At 38.5% G+C, this 18,319-nt stretch overlaps 1 protein-coding gene across 4 annotated transcripts in view; it reads right to left on the bottom strand.

The window, feature by feature from the left end:
- The window catches only part of MET (MET proto-oncogene, receptor tyrosine kinase), a 107,174-nt gene that overhangs the window by 28,545 nt on the left and 60,310 nt on the right, over positions 1-18,319 (bottom strand). For all 4 annotated transcript variants that reach the window (XM_063134045.1, XM_063134042.1, XM_063134044.1 and 1 more), the window contains 6 exons: positions 18,134-18,307; positions 10,961-11,121; positions 8,138-8,240; positions 7,855-7,991; positions 6,570-6,731; positions 4,418-4,517 (listed from right to left, as the gene is read on the bottom strand). In XM_063134045.1, coding sequence (XP_062990115.1) covers positions 4,418-4,517; positions 6,570-6,731; positions 7,855-7,991; positions 8,138-8,240; positions 10,961-11,121; positions 18,134-18,307 — 837 coding nt within the window. The remainder of the gene's footprint in view (positions 1-4,417; positions 4,518-6,569; positions 6,732-7,854; positions 7,992-8,137; positions 8,241-10,960; positions 11,122-18,133; positions 18,308-18,319) is intronic.

Raw genomic sequence — 18,319 nt, 5'->3', positions numbered from 1 at the left:
ATTATTATTATTATTATTATTATTATTATTATTATTATTTACTTAACATACATGATCCCAAATCTGCAGGACAAAATTTATTTCACCAGCTCCTTCCACAAGATAACCCACACTCAAGTCGGAGTATGGAGTTGAGCGTAGCTTGTAGATTAACTGTGGGTTGCTGTTGAAATATGGATTATCATGCTGTTTGAACCCAGCTGTACTAACAAACCATGGTTTGTAAACCATGAACAACCCATGAAGTGAACCCAAGGTTTGTTGTTGCATTGTGAACTATGGGTTGTTCATGGTTTATAAGCAATGGTTTCTTAGCGTGGCTAGGTTCAGATAACACAATAGCCCACATTTCAATGACAACCCACACGCAACGACAACGCACACTAAGCCCTTTAGTGTTGGCTATAGCATTGTCTGAACCGAGCCAATGTGCAGACCAAGCCTTATGAGCCATTAGATAATATATTGGTATGAAAGAAAATATCATATCTTATACTAGGTACATTTCAAAGGATCCACTGTGCAAATCCAAAATGATATGCACCCAGGACTCTAAACCCAGGATGATGCAGATTTTGGCCCAGGCAACCACACTGCAGTCTATTCCATAATCTTTCACATTTCCCTTGTATTGTTATGTGTGCATGTCTCAAGGCAACAAATGTAAATTGCAGGCACCAGCAACAATTCAGAGAAAGTTAGATCTATTTAAGTTAATGGTACTTAAGTGTTTCTGGCTATAATCCTAAACATTACCTAGGAAGTAAATGCTTCTAAAGATAGTGGGGCTTAACTCTAAGTAGACATGCACAGGACTGTGCTATTCATGCAATTTGGTCAGTAGGGCAGAGAATCTGGCAAAGAGATTTCCTTGGAAGTGGTTGAATCCAGATTTAGTAATACTTAGCGCAGACCTACTTCATTGTGTCCCAGAATTAAATAATAGCAAGACATAGGCTAAACATGTAAATAACTACCATGTTTACTGCAGTGGCCTCAAGCAATTCTTTCACTGTTCTTTAATAAGCCTATTTAAAAATATACCTATATCCAATTTTAAGGTAGCTAGAATGTAGATGATTATACACAGAAACATTTGTATACATCAAAACAGATCCCTGGTAATCATTACACTGATTTCATTAGTATAAATTCATTGTGCCTCTTATCTACTGCAGAGTACCAATGTCTTTTAAATTAATAACAGTGGCATTCATAACCTAGTTTGTGGGTATCTATTAGAATAGGGTCTATAGCTCTTTACTTTATCAGGGTAGTTTCTGAAAAGGATGCTTTCAGAGAATGATAAAAAAAAATCTAATAATACTCTTTAGTGGTGATGCAATGTGACTGATTGGGAAGGTCAAGCAAAATTGCATTTGTAGTGCCCTTATTGTTATATAATTTGACATGACATTTTTTACTTTGAAATTGGTTTTAGCAATTGAAAAATGTGATGCTTTTCATGAAATACTGGATTGATAATCTATACGAAAAAACCAATTCAATCTATCCAAGACTATATTAAGATACTGCCTTTTCAATTTGGCTTTAAATACATTTATTTTTGATGTTGGGGTTTTGATTTTTTAAAGAATGCAAGTGGAAGTATTTGCCCAAAAGTAAAATATTGCTGAAGTATTTAATTGGAGCACAGGGAAGAAGAAAGATTTCTTCACAAAATGCATGTGACTTACAACATGGCATAGTATCCATGCCTCAACACTAATTGTAGACCCATGAGACAAAGAATGCAAACATGACCCATAAAACTTGAACTCTAGAATCTAACTTGATTCTTCTTTAACTTGTGCAGCAACTGGATAAATGTAGAAGAAGATCTGTGTGCTTAGGGCATCACCTAATAGCTGACCCAGATAAAACAAGGAGTAAAAGGGTGGTTTGTGATAGAATTTGGGCCATCATAACAGCGCTCAGGATAAAAGGCCTTTGACACAGGAACTGAAAGAGTCATGTTTTAGAATGCAGAATGGAAAGATTAAACAGATCAATATCAGGCACTTGGAAAAAAATGGTGGATATAAAAAAAGTTTGTGACTGAACGAATGCATTTACCCAACTGCAAGACTTATAAGCTAAGATTTCTCATGTGAAATCCTGCCCTTGTCTATTTCACCAGAGATGAGGGGCAGTGAACAAAATGAAAGTGGGGGGCACATTGGTAGGTAATGCAGAAATTGGGGTGTTATACAACTTTTCAGACATAATGATCCTGGCTTGTTAAACCATGGTTTAGGAAGCGGAGAGCTAGTGTCAGGTCCATGTATGCTCCTCCCTTACCCTCCCCTTTCATGTGTCAGCTTTAGTGCTTCTGTCTGGTCTGTCTAAACTAGAATTCCCTCTGGGTTAGTGTCAGTTTACTAGCCAGAATCTTAAACAATGGTTTGATCCTGGCTTAAGATTCTGGTTAGTGAATTGATACTAATCCATAATTTTGGACTCTAGGGAATTCTAGTTTAAACAGACGAGGATTGAAGTACTGAAGCTAGTGCATGAAAGGAGGGAGGGGCAAGGGGAGAGTGCATAGGCCTGACATTAATTCCCACATGGTATTATGTCCAAACTGTCACATACTGACACCAGTCTTATCATGATGAGCTTGCATCTGTGTTTCAATCACAGGGCAGTTTGAGTGTGTATGCTGATCTGCAAATATGCAGTTTTTATAGCCACGGTCCACCTTAAACAGACTTTATACCAGTGATGGGTTGAAAGGTTCCACTTCACCACTTCTTCTTGCCCAGGCATCATCTATTGCTGCACAAGTCTGAAAGCCTAGTATCGCTTTCCAGATGACAAAGGACTTTTTCTTTCTCTTATTTGTGAATCTTCCTGAGTGACAATCATGCAAACATATGCTTGGATGGATTAAAAATGCGTTTGTGCAAATTCCTAGCATAGATGCCATCACCCATGTCATTATTTCATAGCTGAAATGCTCCATGTTATCTTTGTATCCCCAGAATTCTCAAACGTCTTCATGGCACTGAATTCTTTTCCTCAGAATTCACCTTAAAATGGCTCTCAAACCATGGCAATCTGGATAAAAAGATTTCTGTCTGTGATGGTTTTGCTTTCTCCGTGATGGCTTCTCCAGAATAAGAAAGGACATTTCTCTGACAAGGCCAAATGCAACCCCGTGTGACAGAGGATTTATCATCATGCTTGGCTAGGCTTAATATGTTTTGTGGTATTTGGAAATTATGCTGGCATAGAAGTTTGCACTGTGCTGCTTTTGAATTTGACTGAGCATACTATCAAACCTTTTCAGAGACCTTAAGAAAACCAAACCTCGAATGTTTTCCTTGCTCCCATCCTTGATGCAACAAAACAAAACCCTCATCTTGGTTTATTTTGTCAATGTATCAGAAATTAGTAGATGCACAGAGAAATACAGAATAAAAATTAATCTCTGAAACTACTCAAAATTTTAAATGCTTGTTTATTCAGATCATATTTGCATCTACTATAACCAAAATAAATAAGAATAGCTTTCGTATCCTTCATATGTACATTTCATAATCCAATGTAATTATTCCCAGTTTTCACAGATCTGGTATTTCAATTGTAAGATTAAATAAAAAGAGGAGTTGCACTTTGGAAGTTTCCCAACTACATGTCCTTGTCACATTTACCTAATATTTGCATGGTTACGTTCGAGGACATTGAGTTCAGATACTTTGCAATAGAAACCAGCTTTGGCAGCCTTGAAGAACTGATTTTCCACCTCCATCCTAGAGCAGTTTTGTAACATTTAAGACATTGATACTATTTTTTAAAAGGATTGTTGAACTAGGTGCAGAACTTCAGGCCCAGTGATCATATCTGGCCCTCTGGGATGCCCTAGAAGGCCATGCCACCTTTCCTGACCTTACTCCCTTCCCCCAACCACCAATCGTTCGGTGGTTTCCTGGCTATGATGCAGTTTCTCCCCATTCTAACGAGTTGAAAAGCTAAAATAAGTTGGTATGTTTAGTATTTTGGTCCTGCACGCTTTGCACTTAGCCCTATTTGCCACTGGAATGCAGTCTTTGAGAGCTTCTCCTCAATGGAAATTGGGACCTCGAGCTGAAAGGGTTCCGCACCCATGGTATAAATCCATAAATGAACTTTGAAGAATAAAGACAGCAGACAGTCTGCCTACCTGAAGCATGGGGAAAGGGAAATGTAAGACTGATAATAGAAACAGCAGTAGTACTCTTGGTAATTATGTCTGCCCAACTTGTTTTAAAGGTGGAACGAGCAGGCAAGCCTGTAATCATATGAACACCTTGGAATAGGCCCCAGTGAACACAGTGGGACTTCTTTTCAGTAAACAAGCACAAGATTATGCTGCACATTCACTTGAAGGCATGTATATATGCACCTAAAATTTGCACTCCTGCTACAAACTTACCACAGTAAAGTTTCTGCCTAGCTTACGGACTTCTACCACCATCCTGGGAGAGATTGCTGAATTCAAATTGATCCCCTGTGCCGTAATTGTGCTTCCGCCACTGATGAAAAGTAAGAAATTGAAATAATCATATAAATAACAATTCAGAAAACTAATTAGTATTTGAATTTTCATAAATATCAATGTGTTCTTAGGATTCTACAGGTTATCATTTCTGAATGTTCCCTGAAGAATAAGTAATGTAATCTCTATATGCAACCTACCAAAATATTTAACCTGGAAAAATGACTTCTTCCTCTAAAATGGACCAGCCCATATATAGGTAAGCATCCAATGGTGTCCACCCATTAGTACTACTGATATTGCACTTGGAGAAACCAATGCAAGCACTTGCTAGCAGGATGGATTTCCTGGAAAACCTGTCACACTAGCAAGTGTCACAAACGTTGCACAAACACTGATTTCCACTAGCGCAACGTCAAGAGCACTAGCAGACAAACACCACTGGATCCTTTCCATATACTGTATTTTAATAGTATTCTAAATGGATTGCACTAAAATCTTGCCAACCCTTAGGGAAAAGACACTAGATAGTCAGACTATTGGACTGGCCCAGAGTAATTCTTTTTAAGCAAAGCCAGATCCTACCCCAGCATAATCCATGGAATATTGAACAAGGAATACCACATGTCAACACAGGAATTGTCTGTCATGTGTTATTTTTCAAGGACAACAAGCCCACCTTAACACACACATACCCCCAAGTACAGTATGTGAGGGGGGTCATATCATGGGCAAGTGACTCCTACAAGAGAAAATGATAAAGAAACACAGTGCCGCCACTCTGTGGGGAGGGCAGAGAGGGGGTGGGGAGGGGGAGGGATCATCAATACTCAGCCATGTGTTAATAGTCAACTCCACAGATGACTATTATCATGTCATGTGGGGAGTACCCCCTAAATCAGTGGTTCCCAAAGTGGGCGGTACTGCCCCCTTGGGGGTGGTGAGATTGCACATAGGGGCACTAAGAGGGAAGGGGGCGGCAGGGGGGGCACTAAGAAGCAAAGGGGCGGCAGGGGGGTGCTTGAGGTGGTCTTTTCCAAGAAGCGCCTCTCCAGAAGGTCTTAAAATCCAGGGACATTTTTATGGGAGAAGGTAGTTTGGTCCCTAGCCATATAGGGGAAGAATCCACACATGATGTATTAATACCATTTAAGAAGAGTCCTTTTAACAGTGAATTGAAATGTTTCAAAAGCACCAAAACGCTAATGAAGAGACATACCCTGCTTGGTGTGCCCTGCCACGCCGGCTGCAAAACAGATTACTAAACATGGTGATTTAAGACTCATGTTAAGTGACTTTAAATCAGACATTGGGAAATTGGTATCACTTCATCAAGCCCATCCATCACATTAAGAATTTACAGAATAGTGAGGTACTCTACCCTAGTTACGAAATGTGATATCTAATATTCTTGCTAAATGACTATCAGACTTTGAAAATATTATATCACTTGGTGAAGTTCATCAATTATGTTTAATTGAATAAACTAAAAAAAAGTAATTGGATTTTGAATAAATATTCAATTAATTGTTACTGTTTTGAATTTTATTGTTATTATCTTATCTTCCTTAGTGGGTCGTTGAAAACTGCTATTCTGAATAATGATTTTTATAGTGTAGGGTAGGGGGCACTGGGCATGAGTTTGTTGAACCAAGGGGGTGGTTACCTGAAAAAGTTTAGGAACCACTGCCCTAGTCATCCGTGGAGTTAACTATTAACAAATGGTTAACTATTGCGTCATCTGAACATGTCCAGAGAGACAGTATGTATGTGTGTGTAAGAGAAAGAGGGAATGAGAGAGAGAAACGGTGCCTAAGCGGCCATGAATTCAATAACATTCCTAAATTAACAGTAGAAATCCTGTCACTTTTGGGGAAGGCATTGTCTCCTTATGGATTCCAGATCATAAAATAATCACTTGGCATTGCTGCTAGAGGTAAAAAAATGCTATTTCACTTGGGGCTAGGAAATGCTGGGAGTTGTAGACGTTTTTCAGTCTAAACATGCATAGGATTGTGCCCTTTGTAGATTATTTTGTAGCAGTGCTGTTCTTCTCTCATTTGTTATTCAATGAGAAAATGTCACTCACCTAAGAAAGGATTTGGCTGGATAAATTTTAGAAACAGCAGGATCTTCTTTGTATGTAAAATGACCCGCTGGCCGATAGACTGAGTCAATTTTCATTTTAACACGATACTCTGACGCTTCTCTTTGCAGAGCGGTGTAACACACTATGGTATTATCAGACACACTGGACAAGAAAAAACCAATAAATTTAAAAGGAATGTTTACTATAACCATTATTACAACATACATACAGCATGTTTTCTCAAACAGTCTCTGACTCAGGTGGAAAATCCATTCAATAGGGGAAAATGCCAGGAACAAAGTAAAAAGTTTTCCATCTGGAATACATTTGATAGGAAACAAAACATGTCCTTCATCTCAGACAGAAGGTACATCAAGTACAAGATGTATGTTTATTCCCCCCACTAGTATTGCAAAGTGCACCCCTTTACTTTGATCCAAATAAATGCATGGCTGTTATTCACTTCTATAAGATATTTTTTCAATGGCATTCTAAAAACAACATTGTAGTAAGGGCAAGACCTGTCCATCACCCTTGACAGTGTGTATGTCTGGGTATCCATTAGCCCCCCCCCCCAAAAAAAAATGGGGAGGGATGCATAGATATGCACTCTATTGCAGTCTCTGTAATATATAGACCTTTCTTACATACACAAATTGTCTATATTTGGTCTAATTACCTTTTCTGCTGAAAAAATTGCACTATTTAATTTATTCTTCTTTTTTTGGATATACAAAGTACAATTGTTAAGACCTTCAGCCAGCCTGTACATTAATAACAGTGAATAAGTCTATGTTTAGATGGCATTGTTCCAGCAGTGATAAATAAAAAAATATCTGCCTACTTATTGGAAATGCATTAAAAGAGAGAGAGAGAGAGAGAAAGAGGGAGGAGGAGGAGGAGGAGATTGGAGATTTTTATCAGTTATGGTGCGAATGCCCTTTGGCCAAAAAACATTGAACAATAATCAGGTTTATAATAGAAAAGATCTTAAGACATGGGATTCTAGAAGACCAGCATTCAATTAAGTATCTAGTACCTAAGGAATTGGTATCTTGTATGGTCACTGCAGATAGATTGCTTTTGGCAAAGAATTAGAAATCTCAAAATTTACTTTAACTGAAAGAACGTTGAGATAAAATGCAGGATTTGGCCATTATGACCAAATTCACACTAAAGACAAATGAGTAATTAAAAAAAAAGAAACCGAAATAGAATAAGATCTGTTTTGAGAAAATTAATTTAAAAATATAAAAGAGTTTAAACGTTATTTCTCACATTATACCTGGTTAAGTTGCATTGCTCTGTACCGATATAAATCTCTTGAGAATTCCCACTGCTGAGGTATTCTCCAGTCAATGTCAGCAATGTTCCACCTGATCTTGGACCATAGTTGGGATAGATACTCCTTATTATGGGATCCTGCACAGTAAAAGTAATTTGGCTAGTTACATTTTAAAAAAAGTGCTCAAAATCAAATTAAAAAGAATAAGAAACATGTATAATTAGGTCCAAATGAGCACTCATGTTACCTAATCAAATTGAAACTTTCACCTTTCAACACTTACCACATAAGAGAATGTACTGAAGGAAGAATTAGCTTGTCCATTTGAAACAGTGCTTGAAACATTAAAAGTTGCATTCTTTACGGCACCAAGTGTGCACTCCAATCTTTGACAAAAACAAAGATATTAATCCTAATTATGTTATAACTAAAATAGAATTTCACAAACTTATAATAATAAATTGAATCCAAACAAACTAACAACAAAAAAGGATATCAGCCAACTGACGGCTTTTTGGTGCATAACATTGATTTCATTTGTCTTCTTTTTTAAATTAGTGAGTGTAGATAGCACATTAGAGCTTTCATGTTAAAGATACATTGCCAATAATTGGTTGAAATACTTTGACTGCAATATATGTGCGCACACACACACACACACACACACTGTGATCATCATATGACACAATAACTCGTGATGGGTTAAATAACCCACTCTGCAGACTGTGGCCAAATAAGCCATTGTGGGTTAAAAAAACCTCCAGACAACACGATAACCCATGATGGCTTAATTAAACTATCATGGATTATCGTGTTGTCCGAACCCAGTCAGAGGTAGAGCAGCAAAGCTCTTTCCACAGCCCCCTCATAACAGAGATTACAGTAGTAAGAAAAGTATCTACAACCTTGGATCTTCCAAGGGTGTCACAAAATGAAGAGAACATGTTAGGGCAGCTTGATCAGAAATACATCTAAAGGCTGATGCTATGAGGCTTTTTTTAGCCAGTCACAGAAAAGCAAATGGTTCGTTGACATCATGCTTACTGCCGCACCAGCACATGATGCTTCCACCCAAAGCAGCGAACAAAATGCAAGTATAAAAATATAGTATCATAAAACTTCACAATTAAAAATATAAATACATAAAACCAACAATACCTTAAAATATAATTCAGCCAGTATAAATGTATAAAGTCAAACTTCAATGACAGACTTCCAAAGAATGAAAGACTCAGATTGCTTGGTTTCTGAACACCGAATCAGGGACTGACCTTAATGGTAGCCAAGCATAATAAGGGTGATAACATTCAATCACCATTAACACAGCAGGGGGAAATGCAAAGTTTCCAGAAGCTCCGGAAAGTGCATTTCCCTCCACCCTTGCTCCAATGGGGCCTTAAAACCCCTCTTTTTTAATATATATATATATATATATATATATATATATATATATTATTGAAACAACAAACACAAATCAAAATCACTTAATACAAAAACATTATAATACCTTACTATCATATATTCGATGTTAACCTATTAAACATAATATAATAAACATAACAGTGCTCCCCCCACCTCGGGATCTCATTCTTGTTTCCAAAAACTCATAGTTTCATCTGTTGGTGGATCCCCCCTTCCTTTAGAAAATACAAACTCCAGGAACTTTTGCCATATACTCTCAAAATCATTCGTTTTTACTATGCCTCTTTTCATTTTTATATTACATGTCAATTTATCATTTATAGCAATGTCCCACACTTCTTTATACCATTCTTCAATACAATAATCTCCTGTAATTTTCCAATTCCTAGTTACTATCAATTAAATTTCCTGAAAATTTAAAGAAGAGGTTAAGCAAAGTTTTAAAATAAATAAATAAAATGAAATTAGGAGAGTGGTTAAGGGGGATGAATACAAGAGAGAGGTTGGAAGAAGTTTTGAGAGATTTGGAATTAACGTGGTTAAATTATTTTCAATTAGAACAATGGACTAAAAATTGGGTAAGAGAAAATGGAGAATGTAGAGAGAGGATGAAATTTGAGGAATTAATTGAACAAAAAGAAATAGATAAGGGACAAAATATAGGGATAAAGGGGTTAGTGAGTCAACTATATAATATATTAGTTGAGAAAGGAGGGCTGGATAGTGCTGGGAAAATGGTTTGGGAGACTGATTTGAAGATACAAATAGGACAACAGAGGTGGGATGGACTATGGAGACAGAGAGTGTTGAGAAATATGTCAGTAAGAATAAAGGAGAATTACTATAAACTTGTATGGAGGTGGTATTTAACTCCGGTTAGATTAAATAAGATTAATAAACAGCTTTCAGCAGATTGTTGGAGGGGTTGTGGTGAAAAGAGAACGCATTTACATATGTGGTGGGATTGTATACATGTGCAAAAGTTATGGAAGATGGTGTTTTATGAGATTGAACAGATTGTGGGATTTAAAGTAGAAGTTACACCAAGGATTGCATTACTCTCACTGCATGATGATCTTAAATGTAATAAAGAAATGAAAGAATTGATAACGAACCTGCTGACAGCTTAAAACCCCTCTTAAGGCAAGGGTAAAGGGCCCCACTGGAGCAGAGGAGGGGAACGCGTGCTTTCCGGAGTCTCCGGAAAGCACATTGTTACCCCCTCCTGCTCCAATGGGGGTCTTAAAGGCCCGCTTAGAACATGGTACCCTTGCATTAAGAGGGCCTTTAAGGCCCCCATTGGAGCAGGGGAGGCAGGGAAATAAATGTGCTTTTCAGAGCCTCCGGAAAGTGAACATTTCCCTCCATTACATTAATGGCAGCTGCCATTAATGCAGCAGGCCGACTCGACAGGGGCTTGCGCGGCCCAATTCACTGGGGCAGGCTAAAGCGGCAGCGGGGTGATCTCACCGAGTTCGGCCACCCCTAGCAACAATGCAGGGCGACTGGAGAGCAAAAGCAAAGATCGCCTCCACCTCCGACGGCCCTTCATTGGATATGTGGCAGGCTCTGAGTTTGGAGGCTGGTGACTATCCTCATAGGACTGTGCCTGCAAGGTTGTTTGTGGAGGTTTCCATTGCCTACATGCATCACAATAATTGCTTAGACCGTATTGATAGCTTACTTGTTTTTATCACTCGCTTTGCCATCCAGAATGCATCGTTGTCCGCCAATAATCACTGATATCTTTTTTGAACTGAACTTGTTGTTTTTGCTGAACCCAAAGTCCCACCCGCATAGCGTCAGTCTTGTTACACCATCAAAAGCTGCACTGCTTGGAAGTACCTGAAAAAAAGAGGAAAAAGTAACGCACTTAGGATTTCTGGTCAGCTTTGAAGATTTTTATTTTTTATTTTTTTAAGGGAAAACAATAATGGCAGAAAATAATTTCTTTTGCTGGAGAGTACCATACCCTTTATCTTAATTGTTCTTCACCTTTCATTCATCACAGTATGAGCCTCCTCAGACAGTAGCAATAAATAATCCAGCCACTGCAAGAAAGCTCTGAATTATTATAGTTAGGGGCTCTGAACAAGCTCTGCATTGTAATAGTTTTTTTAATACCCCTTTAGCTTGTCTTTTATGTCTTTCTTGTGGTATGTAGAAGAATACAATGTACTTATTTTATTAGAAGCATGATACTGAATAAAAGAATATCAAACTGGCGATGTAACTTATTTCACCAACCTGATGAAAAGGCAAGAATTCACGGTGATGATAGCTTCAAAGACATCTAAATCAAATGTTGCCTTGGGAGCCACAAATTTAATATGGCTTCTACAATGCTTTGGCTGAGTTGCTATCATTTGGTTACTTCTAAATTTCAAGTTAAAAATAAACTACCTTGCAGCAACATAGTGACAATCTAGAAAGGAAATGGTCTTCCCCCCCCACCCTGCCCCCAACAGCTTTCTATATTGTAAATTGTGCTGTAAATGTAACAATGGTGGGAAAAATGTATGAATACTATAGAAGTCGTACAAATTTCAGAAAAGGGGATTCGGCATGGCACTGTCAATAAAAACCTGACAATGCTTTAGAACTTACGTAGATTTTTAACAATGCCATCTAATTTTGCAAACATTCAAGTCCTGGCCAGAGAACAAAAGACTTGACTTAAGCGTGTGATGAAACCTACTAAAGTGTCTTTAGCATAATCTTTTATAGTAACAGTTATTTTATTCTTAATAAGCAACACAATTGGCCTTTCATCATGAACTCTGCTTTTTCATGCAGCCTCTGAAAAGAACATTTCTAGTAAAATGCTCAGGTTACTGTTCTCTTTGAACATCCAATAAAACTGGCACTTTTTAAAAAAAATTCATCTACTTAGCTTAATACTAGAAGGATTTAAGAAATGAAATGCTACAGGAGGGGGGAGTAGGTATTCGGAACACACTGCACAAATTAAACCATATAATGGTGAAATAATTGCTCCTGGGGAAAAGGGGATGAAGAATCAAATCCAAAGCTTAATAAAGCCCATTTGGAATCTTCTTCAGAGTCATCTTTGTGCATTCCTCAATGTTTTACATTATGCAAGTGCTGCAAATTGGAATTCTCTCTCACATGGTTGCTTTTAAATATTTCAAACAAGACTGAATACCAAACAACGCACACTCTACATCCATGCACAACACATGTACAGATGTCTGGCTGAGCTGGCCATTGCTGGGAACCCTACATATGCTGTGCCAGGGACTATAGAGAGTCCTTTACACCTAGGAGCAGGTTGGAAGAGTGTGTGTGCATGCTTGCAATACTAAATCAAGTGTACCACATGGGTTCCACACAAAATGGATGGTAGAATTATTTATTTATTATTTATTTCTTAATTACATTTTTATACTGTCCAATAGCTGAAGCTCTCTGGGCAGCCCACAATTAAAACCATAAAATACAGCAAATCAAAACATAATATAAAGCTTAAAAGTTTAAAAATGCCATGCAAAACCAAAATAAACTCAGCAGCAGTTGCAGCCCAGGGAAAGTCTGTCCAAAACATGTGTTTTCAGGAGGCGTTTAAAGGATGTTACATTTTTCATCTCCTGAACCACACGAGGGAGGGTTTTCCAGATAGTAGGTGCCACTACAGAGAAGGCCTGCTCTTAAGGTTCTTCATGGTGACATTCCATTTGTTTTTGAAAGAGCACCCTAGTGGCTGCATTCTGCACTAGCTACAACTTCTGAACTATGCAGAAGGGCAGTCCAACATAAAGTGCATTCCCAGGGTTATGAATCCACGGGCCATTCCTGAACAATACTGATTACTTACTTATCGCTTTATACTATTTATATGCCACCACAAAAGTTATTTTACTTACAATAAAATAAAACAAATGCATACAAAATTTAAATCATAATAACTAGATGCAAGCATAAAAACAGCAACAGAGGATAAAACAATACAACTTGCAGAAACACTAAACATTTCACAGATCTTAAAATTGCAGAATTATTAACTCTATAAATTGCAAACTGATTTTAAAATTCAAAAAACCCAGGATTTTTATTTTTTAAAAGCCTTCACCTGGAGGTAAAAAGACCAGAATCATGGTGCTACCACTGAAAAGGCCCCTTTCCTAAGTAGTTAGCCAACACACTTTGTTCTGAAGACAAACTTATGGTCCAAGTAGGTAACTGTGGGTAGATGTAATCCTTTAGAAAACACACAGTCTTAAGCTGTTCAGCCTGTTAATAAACTTGCTTCCCTTTGTGCCAACTGAAGTTACTGGACCATTTTCAGAGACAGCCCCACATACATGCTCTGCAGTAATCCAGTTGAGAAGGTTACCGTGGTAACTGTGGATAACTGTGGCAAGGCTATCTTTGTCAAGAGAGCGTGTCAGCTGGTAAACTCATAAAAATGCCCCCAGACAACACTCTGGACAGCTAGACTAACACAACCACATTAAGTGTGAAGTCAAAGTTGAAATGGGTGGAAAAGACTTTGACTGTAAAGTGTCTTGCACATTTCTCACAACATGCTAACCTTACACCAAATCTCTCTCTGGACTAGATTGCAACAGGCCTTGAACCATTAGTGGTGTCAAACATGTTTTTTTAAATGGTGTAATACAATATAAATGACTGGAAATTTATTTCATGAGGTTAGGACTCCCCCATATTATAAAAAGTCCCTTTTTGGCATCACAAGTGTTTTGGGAAACTCTTTACTATATGCGGGTGGAGAAAGGGATAAAATAGGTGCTTGTTCACTTGATACCCTGGGAATAGAGTTGTTGCCCAACTGAACAAGGGACTCTGCTATACAGATACATAATAATGTTTTTTTGTTTGTTTTTTTTAAAAGAGGAAGCTTGAAACTGACTACAAAACCAGATAACAGCCCCTTCTCAAACCTCACACAGAGGGAATTTTATTTGTGTGTGTTCACATTTTTAAACTGACCTGAATTCCACAACTAAAACATTTTGTTGTTGTTCTATTACTAGGTTTTCTCTCGGGTGATACTCATCCAAGTTTCTCAGCCGGCTTTCAACAAAGAATCACATCTTTTTTCCCCACTGGCATAAGCAATAATTGCAAGGCATTTCAACAGAGTTCTCAAGCCAAACAAACATAGCTGCTCAATGCCAAATAAATAGGCATTACATTAGAATTTCCAGGGTAAATAAGTTTTAGTCCAAAATGTCTTCAATAATTGTACATTTCTATATGTAAAGAGAAATCCCAGTTGTTTCGATGGGTTGGGCTTTTCTCCTTTTTCTTTTTGGAAAAGAAATGTTGGGAAATAAAACCCTTGCAACCATTGCCAAGGTAATCATGGCCTTAGCTAGACCTACCTGTTAGTCCGTGACGGAGGGGTGAAGATCTCACAATGTTTTTATTGTGAGATTCTCCCTCTGTTTACAAGTGGCGCACAACGACCTCAGAGGGAGAGGCGTTGTGCCCGCCATTTTTTGTTTTCTTAAAGGTGCGTGATGACATCAGAAGGAGAGGCCCGCCAATTTTTTAAAAAATAATTACTTTCCCCGCTCACCCCACCCTACCCCACCCCAATGGGTGTAGTGCTCCTGAGGAGCTCTGCGCCCCGTGCGTGGGTCCCGGCTCCTTATGAGGAGACTGAGACCACGGAAAAAGCGGGCCTAAAGGGGAGGGCGAGATCCCGGATCCAGGGAGGGATCATCTCTCCCTGATCTCAGGATCCCCTATGCGTCATATGCACAGGGGCAATCCCAGGGGTCGCCCCAGGATTTCGCCCTGTCTAGCTATGGCCCATGTGTCTGGGCATTAAGACAGATACAGAATGACGAAAACTTGTCTTATCACATTAAGGAGGCAATCCTATGCATGTTTAAACAGAAAAAGTCCTACAATTTCCAGCATTCCCCAGATGGTTGTGCTGACTGGGGAATGCTGGAAATAGTAGGGCTGTTTCTGTCAAAACATTCATAGGATTGCAACCTAAGGGCACAAGAGAGCATTAGCACTGACTCAAACCTGTGCAACTACTACTTTATATTTGGCTTTAGCATAAGAGTATAATTTTAACATGTTTTAAATCACACTGTTTCTCTGAAAACCTTTTATATATTAAGGGATTTTCAGATTCTATTGCAAAAGCCACACAACACAGGTTATCTTCCATTTGATAGTAACAGCAAAAAAAAAAAAAAAAAAAAAAGAGGAGAAGAAGCCAAACCCTTGGTTCTCTGCAAGATTTAATGTGCATGGGTTTAAAGCATTAGGCCAAAGATGAATAATCTTTTTTTTATTTTTAGTAGTAATGCCAAGCGTCATGGTCCAGCAAAGCATGAAATCTGTCTTAGCAGCTAGCAACCATAAAGATTTAGGTACTCAGCTGCATTATATTTCTTCCTCTTAGAAACAAGTTTCACAAACTCGCACATGCTGTGGTGCAAGCTATTAGGATATTTCATCATTTATCTCTGCCAGAGAATAATATTCATTGCATATATTCAGCAAATGAACTCGGGCTTTAAATCAATCCAATGGCACTCTGTGAAATACTCCCCCCCTTTCACTAACTTTGCACGCAAATTCCTTATCAGTAACCACAAAAACTGTACTCAGTGGTCTTGATTTAAAGGACTGCCATAGTCATGTCAACAGAAATTGGATGAGGTGAGGTTGGTGCCTCCCCCAAAACAGAACCTTAAGGTTATTTCATGTGGGTGAAAATACAACTGTAAGATGCTTTCGTTTTGTCACAAACATGCTATGCAGGATGGCTTTGAACAATTTCATGCTAACCTCGAAGACTCATCAAAGCATGACATCTCAGCCACACTAAGGACTCTTACCCTTGCCCTGCCAGGGGCAAGGGGCTTTAATGTAGTTTTAAATATGATTTACATTCACTCTAAGGCCCTTTTACACTACATGAACTACATAAGAGGCCTAATGTAACTATGAATCAGACTTCATAATTTAAAAGTTATTTAGGGCCTGCCTTCTACCCCCATTTAAGATGTGTTTGCTTAAAATGAAAGCAAATGCTCCCTTTCAGAGGAGATAGATCTCCCGTCATGCTGTGCATCTGTACATAACTTTAGAGTACATGACAGTGAAAGGACTGTTCACTAATCATTCCTGAATTCACAACTGAGTTATAATCCATTACAGTAGATATATTTACCATTATTCTGTTATGTGAACCGCCCAGAGAGCTTCGGCTATTGGGCGGTATAGAAATGTAATTAATTAATTAATTAATTAATAAAATAAAATAAAATAAAATAAATGTCCTGTCACCATGTGCTTTTCCTCTTTTACTCTGATGTAGTTCACAATAGTTTTATAAGTTACATGTGTACCACAGATTTATTTTCTTCATCAGGTTTGCAGCTGAGACAAATACATTGTAGTCCACGTGGCTGGTGCATGTATTTGTGGGGCTGCATGGTCATTCTGTAAAACTAGACCTTCATAATTACGTCACACTTAATGCAAAATGATTTGGTTAAATGCAGAGGCAGCCTTTACAAATCTTCCAATGACCATAGCTAAATGAAAACAGCAATAGGCTACTAGGATCTTTACTCATTTATGTAATTTTATTTTTGTTCACGTTTTATATTTATGAACTTTTTCTAACTGAACGCCTCTTCTAGTTGTCCCCTTTCCCAAGGGCATAGCTGAAAGCTCTTTCTTTAGTTACTGGGCAACAATAAAGGAAATCGTGTTTTTTATTTTTTAAAAACAACAACAACATTCGACTCAGTCATGACTCCAGAATTGACAACTCTATTATAGAGGTCCCATGAGGGAAAACTACATTTAGCCAAACAACTGGCTTTTACTTGCATTTTTTACCATTTCTTTTTTAAAAATAGCCTCACAATATAGGAAAGAAAGCCATTTTACACAAATGTTTTTATCAAGAATGAACAAGTCACTCCATGGTGAGATTTCTAAGTGAAAAAGATTTGGGTGTGTTCACACACTGGTATGCCAAAAGCTTGGGAGCCATTCAACATATTTACACCTGACTTATTCCCATATTTATGACTTGTTAGTTCACAGGAATGAAAAACATAACAAGGTAAATCGGCGCGCCTGAACACTTTCCCAGTTTTACCTTGGTAGCAAATCTCAAGACAAAGCACGGAAAAGCATTCTATCAGCTTTTTGCCAGTTTCCTGGGATTCTTATTCAGGTGAGACACAACAAAGGCTTTCTTCTAGACTTACGTATTTTTATGTATTTGTGGGGCAAATAGCTTTGCGAGGGGTGGGATTCCAAGTGGAAAAATGGGTAGGGTAGGGCACAGGGTTCACACATGCACACACGTGCACGCACGCACGCGCGCACACACACACACACACACACACACACTCACTGCTGCAGCCCCAAACTGGTTTGGGGGATGTCACTGATGTTTTTACTTGCAGGATAAAAAACCACACAAAGGAGACTGAATTAGGGATTGCCCAATGTCATGTTTACTTTGGCCCTCCATTTCATGTTGCATTGGTGTTCCACAGTGTGAAAGCATGCAGCTTCCAAATAACTGGAGGTGGGGGGAAGCTTAATTAGTGAAAAGGAAGTTTACAACAGGGACAGCCAGTTGGCAGCCCATGGACTACATCTGGCCCGTTGCAATCACTTTCTCTGGCTCCCTCCAGCCCTTAAACCATGCTGAACTGGCAAGCGACTTCTTCTTTTATGGCAATGTCCCTCCAGGGAGGACATGAGAGTTTTCCTAGGATTGTACACACGTGATGCTATACCAACCCATCACTATATTTGGAAATAATACAGATATTCCTTACACAAAGGTTCATTTAATTCAAGAAAAAGATTGCTTTACCTCAGAGATTTTGGGCGAGCATGTCTCCTGTGTCCACTCTCCTGTGCTGCACTCCCATGACCACACACACCGATTGCCACACCAGCCACAGTTCATGAAGGAAGGCGATAGAAGACATTGGCTGCAGGTACTAAAGTGAGAACACCCGGGTCCACTTAGGGGTATCTTGGTTACCTAGTGGTAGGA

This window comes from Elgaria multicarinata, chromosome 9, assembly GCF_023053635.1.
Source record: "Elgaria multicarinata webbii isolate HBS135686 ecotype San Diego chromosome 9, rElgMul1.1.pri, whole genome shotgun sequence".
Classification (NCBI taxonomy): domain Eukaryota; kingdom Metazoa; phylum Chordata; class Lepidosauria; order Squamata; family Anguidae; genus Elgaria; species Elgaria multicarinata.
The sequence above is the reverse complement of the archived record's forward strand: the minus strand, read 5'-3'. Positions and strand labels throughout refer to the sequence as shown.